This window comes from Echiichthys vipera (genome assembly GCF_963691815.1).
Source record: "Echiichthys vipera genome assembly, chromosome: X".
Taxonomy (NCBI): domain Eukaryota; kingdom Metazoa; phylum Chordata; class Actinopteri; order Perciformes; family Trachinidae; genus Echiichthys; species Echiichthys vipera.
The window spans coordinates 1230904-1244088 of NC_139825.1; the positions used below are offsets into that span (position 1 = coordinate 1230904).

A 13185-nucleotide genomic window follows, 5' to 3' on the forward strand; every position below is an offset into this window, starting at 1 on the left:
AGCAGCCTATTACTCATCTTTAATAGAGGAGAATAAGAACAATCCTAGATTTCTTTTCCGCACTGTAGCCAGGCTGACAGAGAGCCACAGTTCTATTGAGCCGTGTATGCCTATAACCCTCAGTAGTAACGACTTCATGACCTTCTTTAATGACAAAATTATAACTATAAGAGACAAAATCAACTCGCTTGGCACCAATTTTTCTTCAAACCCCGTCGTATCTTAAAGAGCTCATAGTACCATATCACCCGACTAGATCGCTGCGCTCTGAAAATGCAGGGCTACTTGTCGTTCCTAGAGTCTCCAAAAATAGAAGGGGAGGCAGAGCCTTCAGCTACCAAGCTCCTCTCTTGTGGAACCAACTCCCAAGTGTTATTCGGGAGGCAGACACTGTCCCCATATTTAAGAGTAAACTTAAAACTTTCCTTTTTGATAAAGCTTACAGCTAGGGCTTACGAGCCCTCAGCTATGTTGTTGTTGTTATTCTTAAAGCTGCGTTTGTTCAGCTTAATGATGCTGCTATAAGCCTAGTCTGTCGGGGGATAATACTTTTCCTAATAATCTGACCTTCTCTCCTCTCTGTCTATGTCATTCATGTCTCATCAATGCATGTTATTAATTCAACTTCTTCCCCGGGGGGTTGATTGTGCTTTGTCATCTTGCAGGTCTCTGCTGATGGTGGTGGTGCCTACTGCCGTGGTCCTGTGGGTATGTCTCTGCTGATGGTGGTGGTGCCTACTGCCGTGGTCCTGTGTGTAGGTCTCTGCCGATGGTGGTAGTGCCTGCTGCCATGGTCCTGTGTGCTGGTCTCTGATGATGCTGGTGGTGCCTGCTGCCCTGGTCCTGTGAGCAGGTCTCGGCTGATGGTGGTGGTCCCTGTTGCCGTGGTCCTGTGTGCAGGTCTCTGCCGCTGGTGTCGGTGCCTGCTGCCGTGGTCCTGTGTGTAGGTCTCTGCTGATCGTGGTGGTGCCTGCTGCTGTGGTCCTGCATGACGCTTCCTGCTACTTCAATAACTATTAGTCATTTATACTGTCACTAGTCTAAAAAATTATAAAATTTGTAGCCATAAAAACACCATTATTGCCCCTACTCATCATTGATCATGTTTGTCACCTTGGATGTGCGTGTTCCTGCTGTTCTGCTGTGTAGAATGCCATAACATGTGGGTCATGTTCACATTACTACAGATATTGTTATATTTACTGTTACTCACTGGCTGCTTGCATCTCTGGAAGTGTGTCAGTCTCTCTGTCTTTTGTCTATCTTTGTGTTTCTCTCTTTCTCTCTCCTTTTCTTCCTCCCCAACCGGTCAAGACAGATGGTCGTCCTCCACAGAGCTGGGTCTGTCCGACGTTCCTGCCTGTTATAGGGAAGGTTTTCGTTGCCACCGTACTCTACGGGGGAATTGTTGGGTCTACGCCTACTCTGTAAAGTGTCCTGAGATAACTTTTGTTATGATTTGGCACTATAAATAAAATTGAATTGAATTGAATTGAATTGTAAATGGAGTGGATATATCTGTTTAATATAGCACCTTTACAGCTAACAGTTCATGCTAGATATCAGAGAAAATGTACATGTTTTTGCTCTGAATGTACAACACTAAATTGCGAAGCTTTTGAGGATTCATGGAACACCCCTGATGTTGCGTGGCGGTGATATTACCCAAAACTTGATAAAAGGAAGTTGTCGCAGCTCAAGTTTACTTTTTCCAATCTGCCCCAAATTTCACATGCTGAATAACAGTCAAGGCCTAAAGACATCTACATGCTGAAATTAAGTCATAGTCATAGCGCCACCTACTGACAACAGGAAGTGAGCTTTATGTGTATACTTTGTCGCATTTTGAGGGGCTTGGCATTCTTGAAAACTCACCAAAACTGGCACACAGGTCAGAAGGGGCAAACATTGCTAAGTTCTGCAGTAATTGGGCTTGTGTATGGCCAGCAGGCTCCATAGTGCCCAAAAATGCACGCCATGGTTCGGAAAAATTTTATTTTGATTGACAGATTTTGTGGGATCATTGCTCTCATCTTATAGAACATACTGACATTTTTTCTATTTTTTTCAATTTTATTATTAGGTACCTAGCCGACTGCGTTGGTGCTCGGGCCCTAATAATAATCTTATTATTATATAATTATAATAATTCCAATTCAAATATAAGCATTGAACGGGCCCTCGCACCCCAGGCGCATCGGCGGGGTGGCAGGACGCTGGCACAAAAGTTAAAACACTGTATTTTTAGGGCCCGAGCATCAACAAAAGTCGGCGAGGACCCTATTGTAATTGGAATGATTATTATTATTATTATTGGAAGAATATTTACTAATAGTCATAGCGCCCCCTGCTGGTAACAGGAAATTACATGTTTTATACTTGTGATGTCCTCGGCCTGAGTGGTTCATCACATCCTCCTCAAAAGTGATGATGAGAGCCTTAACACGTGAATGATGCTTCATTGTGAACATGGGACAATGTCGTGTAACGGCACAGCTGTGGCGGCACGGCGTATTTCGATGGAACGCCATGACAAAAGATCCTGCTGAAATATTTAGTCATAAGCATAGCGCCCCCTAATTGTAACAGGGAACATGAGAAATATCAACCGATTTACATGAAACTTACATTGTGGGTTCTACACTTGATGTAGGGAAACACGATGCATGTTTTGTGTATGTTGGCTTATGGCATGGCAGCCATTTTGTACCACCCTCCATAAACAGGAAGTTGCTCTAACTTTAGCATAAATTGTCCAAACTGCACCACTTTTTCCAGAGATGATTAGTGTCCAAGGCCTGAGGACAACTAAATGCCAATATCGACTATGTCAATAGACACAGTGCCACCTACTGGCGACAGTAAAGAGGACTTATATAACAAAATTAATCAGATTTACATGAAATTCTCAATATCTAAAGCACACTGCCATGAGTACCAGCATCCAGTCACTTCCACGACATGAACCGGGTAGGAGGGCCCGTTCATCGACGCTTGCAGATTTAATTCCTATTCATCATTTGGAGATAGATTTCAGCCCCCTCCCCAACCTCTTGCACTGCACTCCTTTGGAAATCAGAGTTCTCTTTATTGTCATTATACTTAGTACAATGACATTTAGTATGTCTTCTCCCGTACACATATCAAAACAATAAATAAAATCAAAATAGAAACAGAAACACAAAGACAAAGTCAGTAGGCAGCAGCTGGCAAAAAGCGTGACAACAAAACTCTTTTAAAAGTGTTTAAAATGTATATTTACAAAAGGGTACAGTATATTATAAGTATCGGTAATCTGTATCAGTCAGTTAGGAGGTGGGTGGGTGTGCAATCAGGGGGTGGGAGGTGGGGATTGACAGAGGCCCCAGCTCTGGAGTAAAAACAGTTCTTCATACTGCTGGGGCCTGTTTCACAAAGCAGGTTCAAAAAACTCTGAGTCTAACCCGGAACTCTGAGTTGATCTACCCAGAGATAGGGAACTCTGAGTTTTCGGTTCCAGAACAGCAGATTTGCGTTAGGTTGATCAACTCAGAGTAGTTTGACCTGGAGTTAAGCGCGTGCACCACAAGTAAAAAAAGACAGCATCAATGGAGCCCTGATTCGACGAGTCACCATAGCAACGGGGAAGCAAAGGGCTACGCTACAACTGGAATTGGAAATATTAATGCGCTCATACGGTCATACGGTGAGTTTGAGCAGGTTTACACCGCTGCAGCGGCAAAAGAGAGGGAGACGGTGCAGGAGAACATTGCTGCTCGGGTCAGTGCATAAGTTTAAATGTAGTCCTGTTGCAATCACAGTAATATCACAGGGGAAACTGCTTGAGTGGGAGCCTATTAGTTTATTTCGTTTAAGTGCAACCCCGCGGGGGAGAAGCGCAGCTTAAGATGAAACATAAAAACATTTTTCAAACAGGTAAAACCTCAGCACAGTCTCATGGTGACGCCTCATTTTGAGCATGTTTTACATCGTAAAGTAAATATTACCGTAAGTGGCTGTTTTTTATACATCATATAAATGTTGTAGAAAAAACTCCCATTTGCAAAAAAAACGCAGCGCAACACACAATATCTGCTGTGATATGAGAGCATGACTGGTTGTTAATGTTGGAAATGTAAGGAGGGATGAGATGGACTGTGACATGAAACGGTGTTGTGCCGTATTCAGCCCCCTCGCATTATAGTTGATATTCTGGATCAGAAGGCTATATAGGAGTAGTTTATATACCGGTAACCCAACTAAAAGCACACACTTTTGAACCTATGAATTGCAAGAAAAGCTGGAATTATATTTAGGAAACGCTAAGTCAAATACATTCAACTTGCTCAAAAGATCCATTTCATTCATTTTGTAATTATGGCTGCAGTATATTAAGGACGTCTATGCGCGGTCTGATCATCATCTCCCGACGAATATTTAATTCTCTTTGCGGCAATGCGTCACCTTCATCCACGGGATCGTTATCAAAAGGACATGCCATGGTAGTGTAAATATTCACCACTTAATATAACTTCTAATATAGGCCTAATGAATGATTTTTATACGTTGTATACAAAAACTCCCGTTTGCAAAAAAACGCAGCGCAACACAGAATATCTGCTGTGATATGAAACGGTACCGCTCAAAAAGAGAATTGCCTGGAAATGCAAGAACATCTATAATCAATAGTCTGATAATCATCTCCCGACGAATATTTAATTATCTGCGCAGTAATGCTGCAGCTTCATCCACAGGATCATTATCAAAAGGACATGCCATGGTAGTGAAATAGTCGCCACCTAATATAACTTCTAATGTCTGATTTTTGCAGTGATTTTCTGAAAAAACAGACGGAACTATAGCAGAACTATACTACGCCAAAACTCGCCCGCTGACTGAATGAATGAGGAAATCAAACACCGTGTGTGGCTGAAAGAGGGCGGAGACAGAGAGAAACTCGAGGTTTGCTGAGAAAAACCTGGGGCCTGTTTCACAAAGCAGGTTCAAAAAACTCTGAGTCTAACCCGGAACTCTGAGTTGATCTACTCTGAGATAGGAAACTCTGAGTTTTCGGTTCCAGAACAGCAGATTTGCGTTAGGTTGATCAACTCAGAGTAGTTTGACCTGGAGTTAAGCGCGTGCACCACAAGTAAAAAAAGACAGCATCAATGGAGCCCTGATTCGACGAGTCACCATGGCAACGGGGAAGCGAAGCGCTAGGCTACAACTGGAATTGGAAATATTAATGCGCTCATACGGTGAGTTTGAGCAGGTTTACACCGCTGCAGCAGCAAAAGAGAGGGAGACGGTGCTGGAGGACATTGCGGCTCGGGTCAGTGCATAAGTTTAAATGTAGTCCAGTTGCAATCACAGTAATATCACAGGGGGAACTGCATGAGTGGGAGCCTATTAATTTATTTCATTTAAGTGCAACCCCGCGGGGGAGAAGCGCAGCTTAAGATGAAACATAAAAACATTTTTCAAACAGGTAAAACCTCTGCACAGTCTCATGGTGACGCCTCATTTTACATCGTAAAGTAAATATTACCGTAAGTGGCTGTTTTTTATACAACATATCAATGTTGTATAAAAAACTCCCATTTGCAAAAAAAACGCAGCGCAACACACAATATCTGCTGTGATATGAGAGCATTACTGGTTGTTAATGTTGGAAATGTAAGGAGGGGTGAGATGGACTGTGACATGAAACGGTGTTGTGCCGTATTCAGCCCCCTCGCATTATAGGTGATATTCTGGATCAGAAGGCTATACAGTATAGGAGTAGTTAATATACCGGTAACCCAACTAAAAGCACACACTTTTGAACCTATGAATTGCAAGAAAAGCTGGAATTATATTTAGAAACGCTGAGTCAAATACATTCAACTTGCTCAAAAGATCCATTTCATTCATTTTGTAATTATGGCTGCAGCATATTAAGGACGTCTATGCGCGGTCTGATAATCATCTCCCGACGAATATTTAATTCTCTTTGCGAAATGCGTCACCTTCATTCACGGGATCGTTATCAAAATGACACGCCATGGTAGTGTAAATATTCACCACCTAATATAACTTCTAATGTAGGCCTACTGAATGACTTTTATACGTTGTATACAAAAACTCCCGTTTGCAAAAAAACGCAGCGCAACACAGAATATCTGCTGTGACATGAAACGGTACCGCTCAAACAGAGAATTGCCTGGAAATGCAAGAACATCTATAATCAATAGTCTGATAATCATCTCCCGACGAATATATAATTCTCTGCGCAGTAATGCTGCAGCTTCATCCACGGGATTGTTATCAGAAGGACACGCCATGGTAGTGAAATAGTCGCCACCTAATATAACTTCTAATGACTGATATTTGCAGTGATTTTCTGAAAAACCAGACGGAACTATAGCAGAACTATACTTCGCCAAAACTCGCCCGCTGACTGAATGAATGAGGAAATGAAACACCGTGTGTGGCTGAAAGAGGGCGGAGACAGAGAGAAACTCAAGGTTTTCTGAGAAAAACCTGGTCCCGACCAGGTTAGTTTCAGAGAGCATGTTACCATGGTAACTGACCGAGAGTTTAAGTTACCTCCCTTTGTGAAACAGGCTAGAGTTACCCCTCTGTCTCTGGTTTGAGTTACCTCCCTTTGTGAAATGGAAAACCCAGAGTTTCCCTCATTTCAGGGTTAACATACTCAGAGTTTTCACTAAACCTGCTTTGTGAAACAGGCCCCTGGTCCTGACCAGGTTAGTTTCAGAGAGCATGTTACCATGGTAACTGACCAAGAGGTTAAGTTACCTCTCTTTGTGAAACAGGCTAGAGTTACCCCTCTGTCTCTGGTTTGAGTTACCTCCCTTTGTGAAACGGAAAACTCAGAGTTTCCCTCATTTCAGGGTTAACAGACTCAGAGTTTTCACTAAACCTGCTTTGTGAAACAGGCCCCTGAACCGTTTACCGGATGGCAGTGGTTCACACAGAGTGTGTCCAAGGTGTGTGTGATCCCTGAGTATGTTCCTGGCTTTCTTACTCAGACTGCTGGCATTTATGGTGTCAAGGTTAGGGAGCTCCAACCCGATGATACGCTGGGCTGCCTTCACCACCCTGTACAGGTCCCTGCGCTCAGCAGCTGGCATACCAAACAGTTGATTAGGATGCTCTCCTGTAAAAGTTGAGCATCAGCGTTTGTGGGAGCTGGGTCTTTTTCAGCTTCCTGAGGAAATATAGTCTCAGTTGAGCCCTTTTGACCAAGCATGAGGTGTTGGAGGTCCAGACCAGCTTGTCTGATATGTTGCTGCTTCTCTGTATATCTGGAGGGGCACATGTTCAGTTCTCTTTGTCCTCCTGAAGTTGAGATGATCACCTCTATTGTCTTCAAGGTGTTAAGGACAAGGTTGTTGTCCCTACACCACTCAGTCATATGTTTCATATTGTGCCTGTATGTTGTATTTTTTTGTAATATTATGTCACTTTTTACAATTTAGACATTACATTTGTTTTAAATTAAACAGTTTACTTGTTTCCCCTCAGTTCCGATCTGATACCCTGACATGTCCCCCTAAAACTTTGGGACATTTCACAACACACATGACCAACAGGAAGTTGTGTCATTTGAGTCTGCTGAAGGCCATGGGAAGAACAAAACTTAGTTTTCAATGTCTGGTCATATTGTTGTAAGTGCAACCAGCATCCCACAGATGATGGCAAGGCAAGGCAAGGCAAGTTTATTTGTATAGCACAATTCAACAACAAGGCAATTCAAAGTGCTTCACATAAAACATTGAAAGCATTGGGAGAAATAACACATAAAACATATAAAGTGCATTAAAGGTCATTTTTAAAACATAAAAGATGGTTACAGTTACAGAAGTGACAGTGCAGTTTACTGAAAAGCAGCGCAAATAGAAAAGTCTTCAGTCTTGATTTAAAAGAACTAAGAGTTGCAGCAGACCTGCAGGTTTGTTCCAGATTTGTTATGTTTAGTTCTGACTCTGGGGACACAGAGTCCATTGTTCATTTCTGGATTTTATTTGTTAATAAATATTTGTGTTCACAATGTCTGTTTATTTAATATAACACAAAGATGAATGTGCCATGGGCAGCTGGTGGCACAGTGATTAGAGCAGTCGCCCCATGAGGCTGAAAGTCCTCGAGGCAGCGGCTGGTTCGACTCTGACATGGTCCTTTGTTGCGCGTCTCTCTCTCTCTCTCACCTCATTTCCTGTCTGTCATATATATATATATATATATATATATATATATATATATATATATATATATTAGTGTGTAGTTTAATATATTTAATGAGACTTAAATATCAATATCAACTTTCATTCTTGTTACCAACATCTCCCATCCTCTTGCGAGTGAGTTCCAGCTCCTGCCATCTGAACGGAGATGGTACCCATCATCATTTATGTATTAATTTCTATGTATTCAAAATGGTTTTTAAACCTATTTATTGTCCCTTTTATCATCACTTTGTCGTATCTTATCTGCTTTTAATCCTGCTCAGTGAACATTGAAAGTATCCATTTATATTTCATGTTGTTAATTCATCTTCTGTATGTCCTTTCATTTATGTTTGAGACGCCCTCTCCTGTTGCACAACAAAAAGTAAACTGCACTGAAATTTATTGACCATAAAAATTCAAGATAGTTTTGGTAAGCCACTTTTGTGCCAAGTTTTTTCATGCTGGCTCATTGCTTTTGGTTGCATAATGGGAAATGTTCACACTTTATTAGGTGCACCTGTCCAACTGCTCATTAACGCAAATTTCTAATCAGCCAATCACCTGGCAGCAACTCAATGCATTAAGGCGGGTAGACATGGTCAAGAGGATGTGCTGCAGTTCAAACCGAGTATCAGAATGAGGAAGAAAGGTGATTTAAGTGACTTTAAGTGGGCTGCTCTCAGGATTTCAGAAACTGCTGATCTACTAGGATTTTCACACCCAACCATCTCTGGGGTTGGGCTTTACAGAGAAAGGTCCCAAAAAGAAAAAAGATCCAGTGAGCGGCAGTTCTGTGGGGACAAATGCCTTGTTTTAGCCAGAGGTCAGAGGAGAATGGCCAGACTGGTTGGAGCTAATAGAAAGGCAACAGTAACTCAATTATCCACTGGTTCCAACAGGAATCCAGGAGAGCATCTGTGAACGCACAACACCACCTACTTTCTAGCAGATAGGTAACAGATAGGCAGCAGAAGACCCCACTGACACTTTAAGCACCAGGTATGCCTAATAAAGTGGCCGGTGAGTGTAGAATGCAGAGTTGTTGAACCTTGACTTATAATAGCAAATAATGCATTCATTTTGACCAGTCTTTTTCAAGTCAGGTGTCTGTACAAACAGGGAGAATGACTACAGCAAGCAAAACCGTTTCCAACACGACTTGTGAGGAAAATGAGGAATCTATCATTTACAAGATGAGCTACTTATGTTGTCTTACATTTACTTAATCTGTCACGAGCAACCACTGTTTCCAGCAGGAGTTGGAATGTCCCGGAAATCATGACACAAACACGTACAAAAGTAATAACGTTTAATTCAAAGAAAACCATGCAACAGGTCACCATCACCCTGATTAGATTCAACCCGTTATAAAATGAACATCCAAAGCCGTACATTGCACTCACTACAGTGAGCATTTACTGTATGAGAGAAAAGAAAGCTTCATGGAGTAAACACTAGTTAGCCCAGAGACTAAAGAAACCAAAAGAAGAACCCCAAAGCAGCCAATAAAACGATCACAGCGCCTCCTGCCCAGCACAGGCCACAATACAGTGGTGATCCTGAAGAGGTGCTGAGTGCTCAAACTCTGTTCTCTGAAGAGAGAAAGTAAAAAGACCTATAGCCCCCAAACCCCCTCCCAATGGCTGCTAATAATCAATCAGCATCACAAAGCGCTATGAACCATATGGCACGCAGAAGACAAGTCTGAGAACATGAGTGATGAGCCAGCAGTTCCCTGTTGATACATACGTTGCTGAATGTCTAGTAGCCATTTATTCCCATATACTGGACATGCACTCATTTAAGGAAGGCCTGTGAAATTCACATCGTTGGGATTGCGTAAGCTGTGGAATTTAAGACTAACACAGCCTGGGAGACCAAGCCAAGCATTTAGTGGGGTACGTTTGTTTCTCTATGAGGGGAATTTGTTTCAGCGTACTGCAACATGCTAAGGTTTGCAGAATGATCTGAATGTTTAATATTTTGGTCAGGGTTACAGAAGCAGATTTGTTTTGCAGAGTGTCAATCACCACAAAACCCATACAAGAACAGGGACTAACTGTAACCACTTGTGAAGAATCCAGAACGCACATACATAATTGGTACACTTGTTATTTTACAATCTGGATGTAGAACACGCACAAAGATAATAAAAAATAACATTAGTAAGATGTACAGTATTTTTGTTTTGTAGTGTCTGGTCTGCACCCAGGACTAAAAGATGGCTGGGCACTGGGTGTACATCCCTCTCTCTGTCCAATGGGGGGCTCCTGAGGGAGGAGGAAGTGGGAGTCTTGGAGAACATGATGGTTGAGTAGTTTGAAAGTGGTAGAGTTGCGTGTGTGTGATAGGGAGGGATAGCAGCAGGTGCCTCAGTTGCTGTACACCTGGCCTTCGGGCGGCTGGGAAAGCCTGCTGTTTTCTTTCATAATCATGTGCTGTCTGAGCTCCTGCAGCACCATCCGGATGTTGTAGGAGTCTTTCCACCTACACAGTGCTGTCAACGCCTTTATGTCCACCTGAAAGGAGTACATTAAGTTTAAATATATCAAAAGCTAGACTAAAACAGGGCATTGACACAAAGAGTGTTTTTCCATTATTGTAAGAACTTTTTACATCAAATTACACAAAGTAGTTTCCTACTTTGATGACCATGCTGGGACCACACCCATCCATAAACTCAGCTTTCATTTTAATCTAAACAACAAACTAACGCTTTGTGACTGTATCTTATACACTTAAAACAAACATCCAATAACTAAATGGATACAGCAAATTTGTTGGGCATCGCTGGATTACACTGTAAAATTTGCACCATTTAAAGTAGTACTAGTACAATAATTTACTTTTTTCATATATGAAATCTTGTGGCACCACTGTCAATGGATTATTACAATACAAGCATGCAAGCAGCATTCAACGGACCAACGCAACCCACTATTTTCTGCATCGTCTACTGGGCACTGCAAATTATAGATTTCAATTTTTGTATCTCTTCCTATGTCCACCATGTGGCACCAGAGAACACACACAAAATATACACCATGTTGCTGTATATCAGATGTAGGCCACACCATATTACTTCCATGTAAATCAGATGATGTCTGTCACATAAGCTCTACTTGCTGTTGTCAGTAGGTGGCCCTGTGACTTGATATGGGTGTTTAGATGTCTTCAGGTCTGGTCTCTTATCCAGAATGGGAAATTTGGGGCAGACTGGACGATGTAAAATCAAGTTACAACAGTGTACTGTCATGGCGAAAAATACAATTTGCCCACCTCGCAAAGGCAACTCTGTTCCAGTAAAACACAAATACTTTACAATTTGGCATCGTGAAGGCTTCATGATTCTGCCGACCACATTTGAGATTGATCTGTTGAATTCTCTAGGAAGAGTTACAAAAGACACCATACCTGTAAAGTGCCTAAAATGTCAGGTCGTCACATGACTTATGACATCATCGTTCGAGGTATCGACTATTCCTTCACAATTTAGCGTCACATTAGTGGGAGTCTTATACCAACAAAATTTAAAATGAATCTGATAATCTCTCTAGGAGGAGATCGAAAAAGTTTGCATAAAATACATGAAAACCGCAGAAAAAATCAAAGATGGCCGACTCCCTGTTAGGTGGAGCTAATGAAAGCTCCAGTGAAATATGTCTGAAATTATTAAAGCTATGTGGATACCAAATTTCGGGACACTTACCAGACAACCTACAACTATTCTTTAAAGGTGTTTGCTACTTGATAAACACATTTGAGTTTAAAAATTTTTCATTTTTTTTAAATCTATAAAAATACATTTTTTATTATTTTATTGTTTAATAATTCCCTGATGCTAAGAACGTCTAGGACCAGGCTTTCAATACACTTTTGGAAACCATGCAGCTCTGACCAGACTGCTGAACAGCTTTCACAATCAAAAGCTACATTACAACTACACATTCTGTAATTTTTTTTCTTAAAAAGAAAACGCAAAATTCATCAAGAGTGACACCCCTTATACAACCATCCAAAAAAGTTGGGACGCTATGCAAAATATGAATAAAAACAGAATGCAATGATTTGCAAACCCAATGATCCCATATGTAATTGAAAATAGCACAAAGACAACATTTCACACGTTGAAACTGAAAACATTTATTATTTAGAATTTGAAGCCAGCAACACGTTTCAAAACAGTTTGGACAGGGTCATGTTTACCACTCTGTAGCATCACCTCTTCTTTGATCAACACTCTGTAAGCGTTTGGGAACTGAGGAGACCAGTTGCTGTCATTTTGAAAGTGGAATGTTTACCAGCTGCTCACCAATTTGGAGTCCCCTTCTCGTAAGTAAGGGCGCACTGACACTGTCCATCCATACCGTGCCCCCTCCCTCTACCACCACGGCCCAGGCCCGTTTGTACTCACACTACGTGGGCCTTGGCGGAATGCTACTTGCTGCCTATACGTCATCACACCGTAACACGTCACATGCATTGATTGACGTCATCGTCGTTTATACCCAGTCATTTTACTAACCTGTTGCCAGTTAACCTCTTTCATTTTGAGATGTACCAATTGTTTTCTTTTAGCATTTCAAATTTTTTTTCAGTCTTTTGTTACCATTGTCCAAACTTTTAGACGTGTTGCGGGCATCAAATTCAAATTAGGCGTGTCATTTTAGAAAAACAATGACATTTCTCAGTTTCAACATTGGATATGTGTGCCATTGTGTGCCATTTTTAATTAAACATTCCGTGTCAATGTTTTGCAAATCATCACATTCCGTTTCTAATTACATTTTACACACAAGTTGATTAGCCTGTACCACATTAAGTTTACAAACTGTAGGATCTGTTAGCCTTTCCTAAATAGAATGGCTAGTCAAATCAATTCTATACAGCAGAGGGTTCACTGATCCAAAATCCTGTTTTAAGTTTCTATAGGAAATAACAAAATCTAATAAATCTACCTAAAATAAGGTCTGAG

At 41.4% G+C, this 13185-nt stretch overlaps 1 protein-coding gene across 1 annotated transcript in view; it reads right to left on the reverse strand.

The window, feature by feature from the left end:
* Positions 1–9505: 9505 nt before the first annotated feature.
* ube2v1 (ubiquitin-conjugating enzyme E2 variant 1) overlaps positions 9506–13185 on the reverse strand; it is a 29670-nt gene continuing 25990 nt past the window's right edge. Inside the window, exon 4 of the mRNA XM_083939316.1 lies at positions 9506–10729. Coding sequence (XP_083795442.1) covers positions 10583–10729 — 147 coding nt within the window. The 3' untranslated portion in view covers positions 9506–10582. The remainder of the gene's footprint in view (positions 10730–13185) is intronic.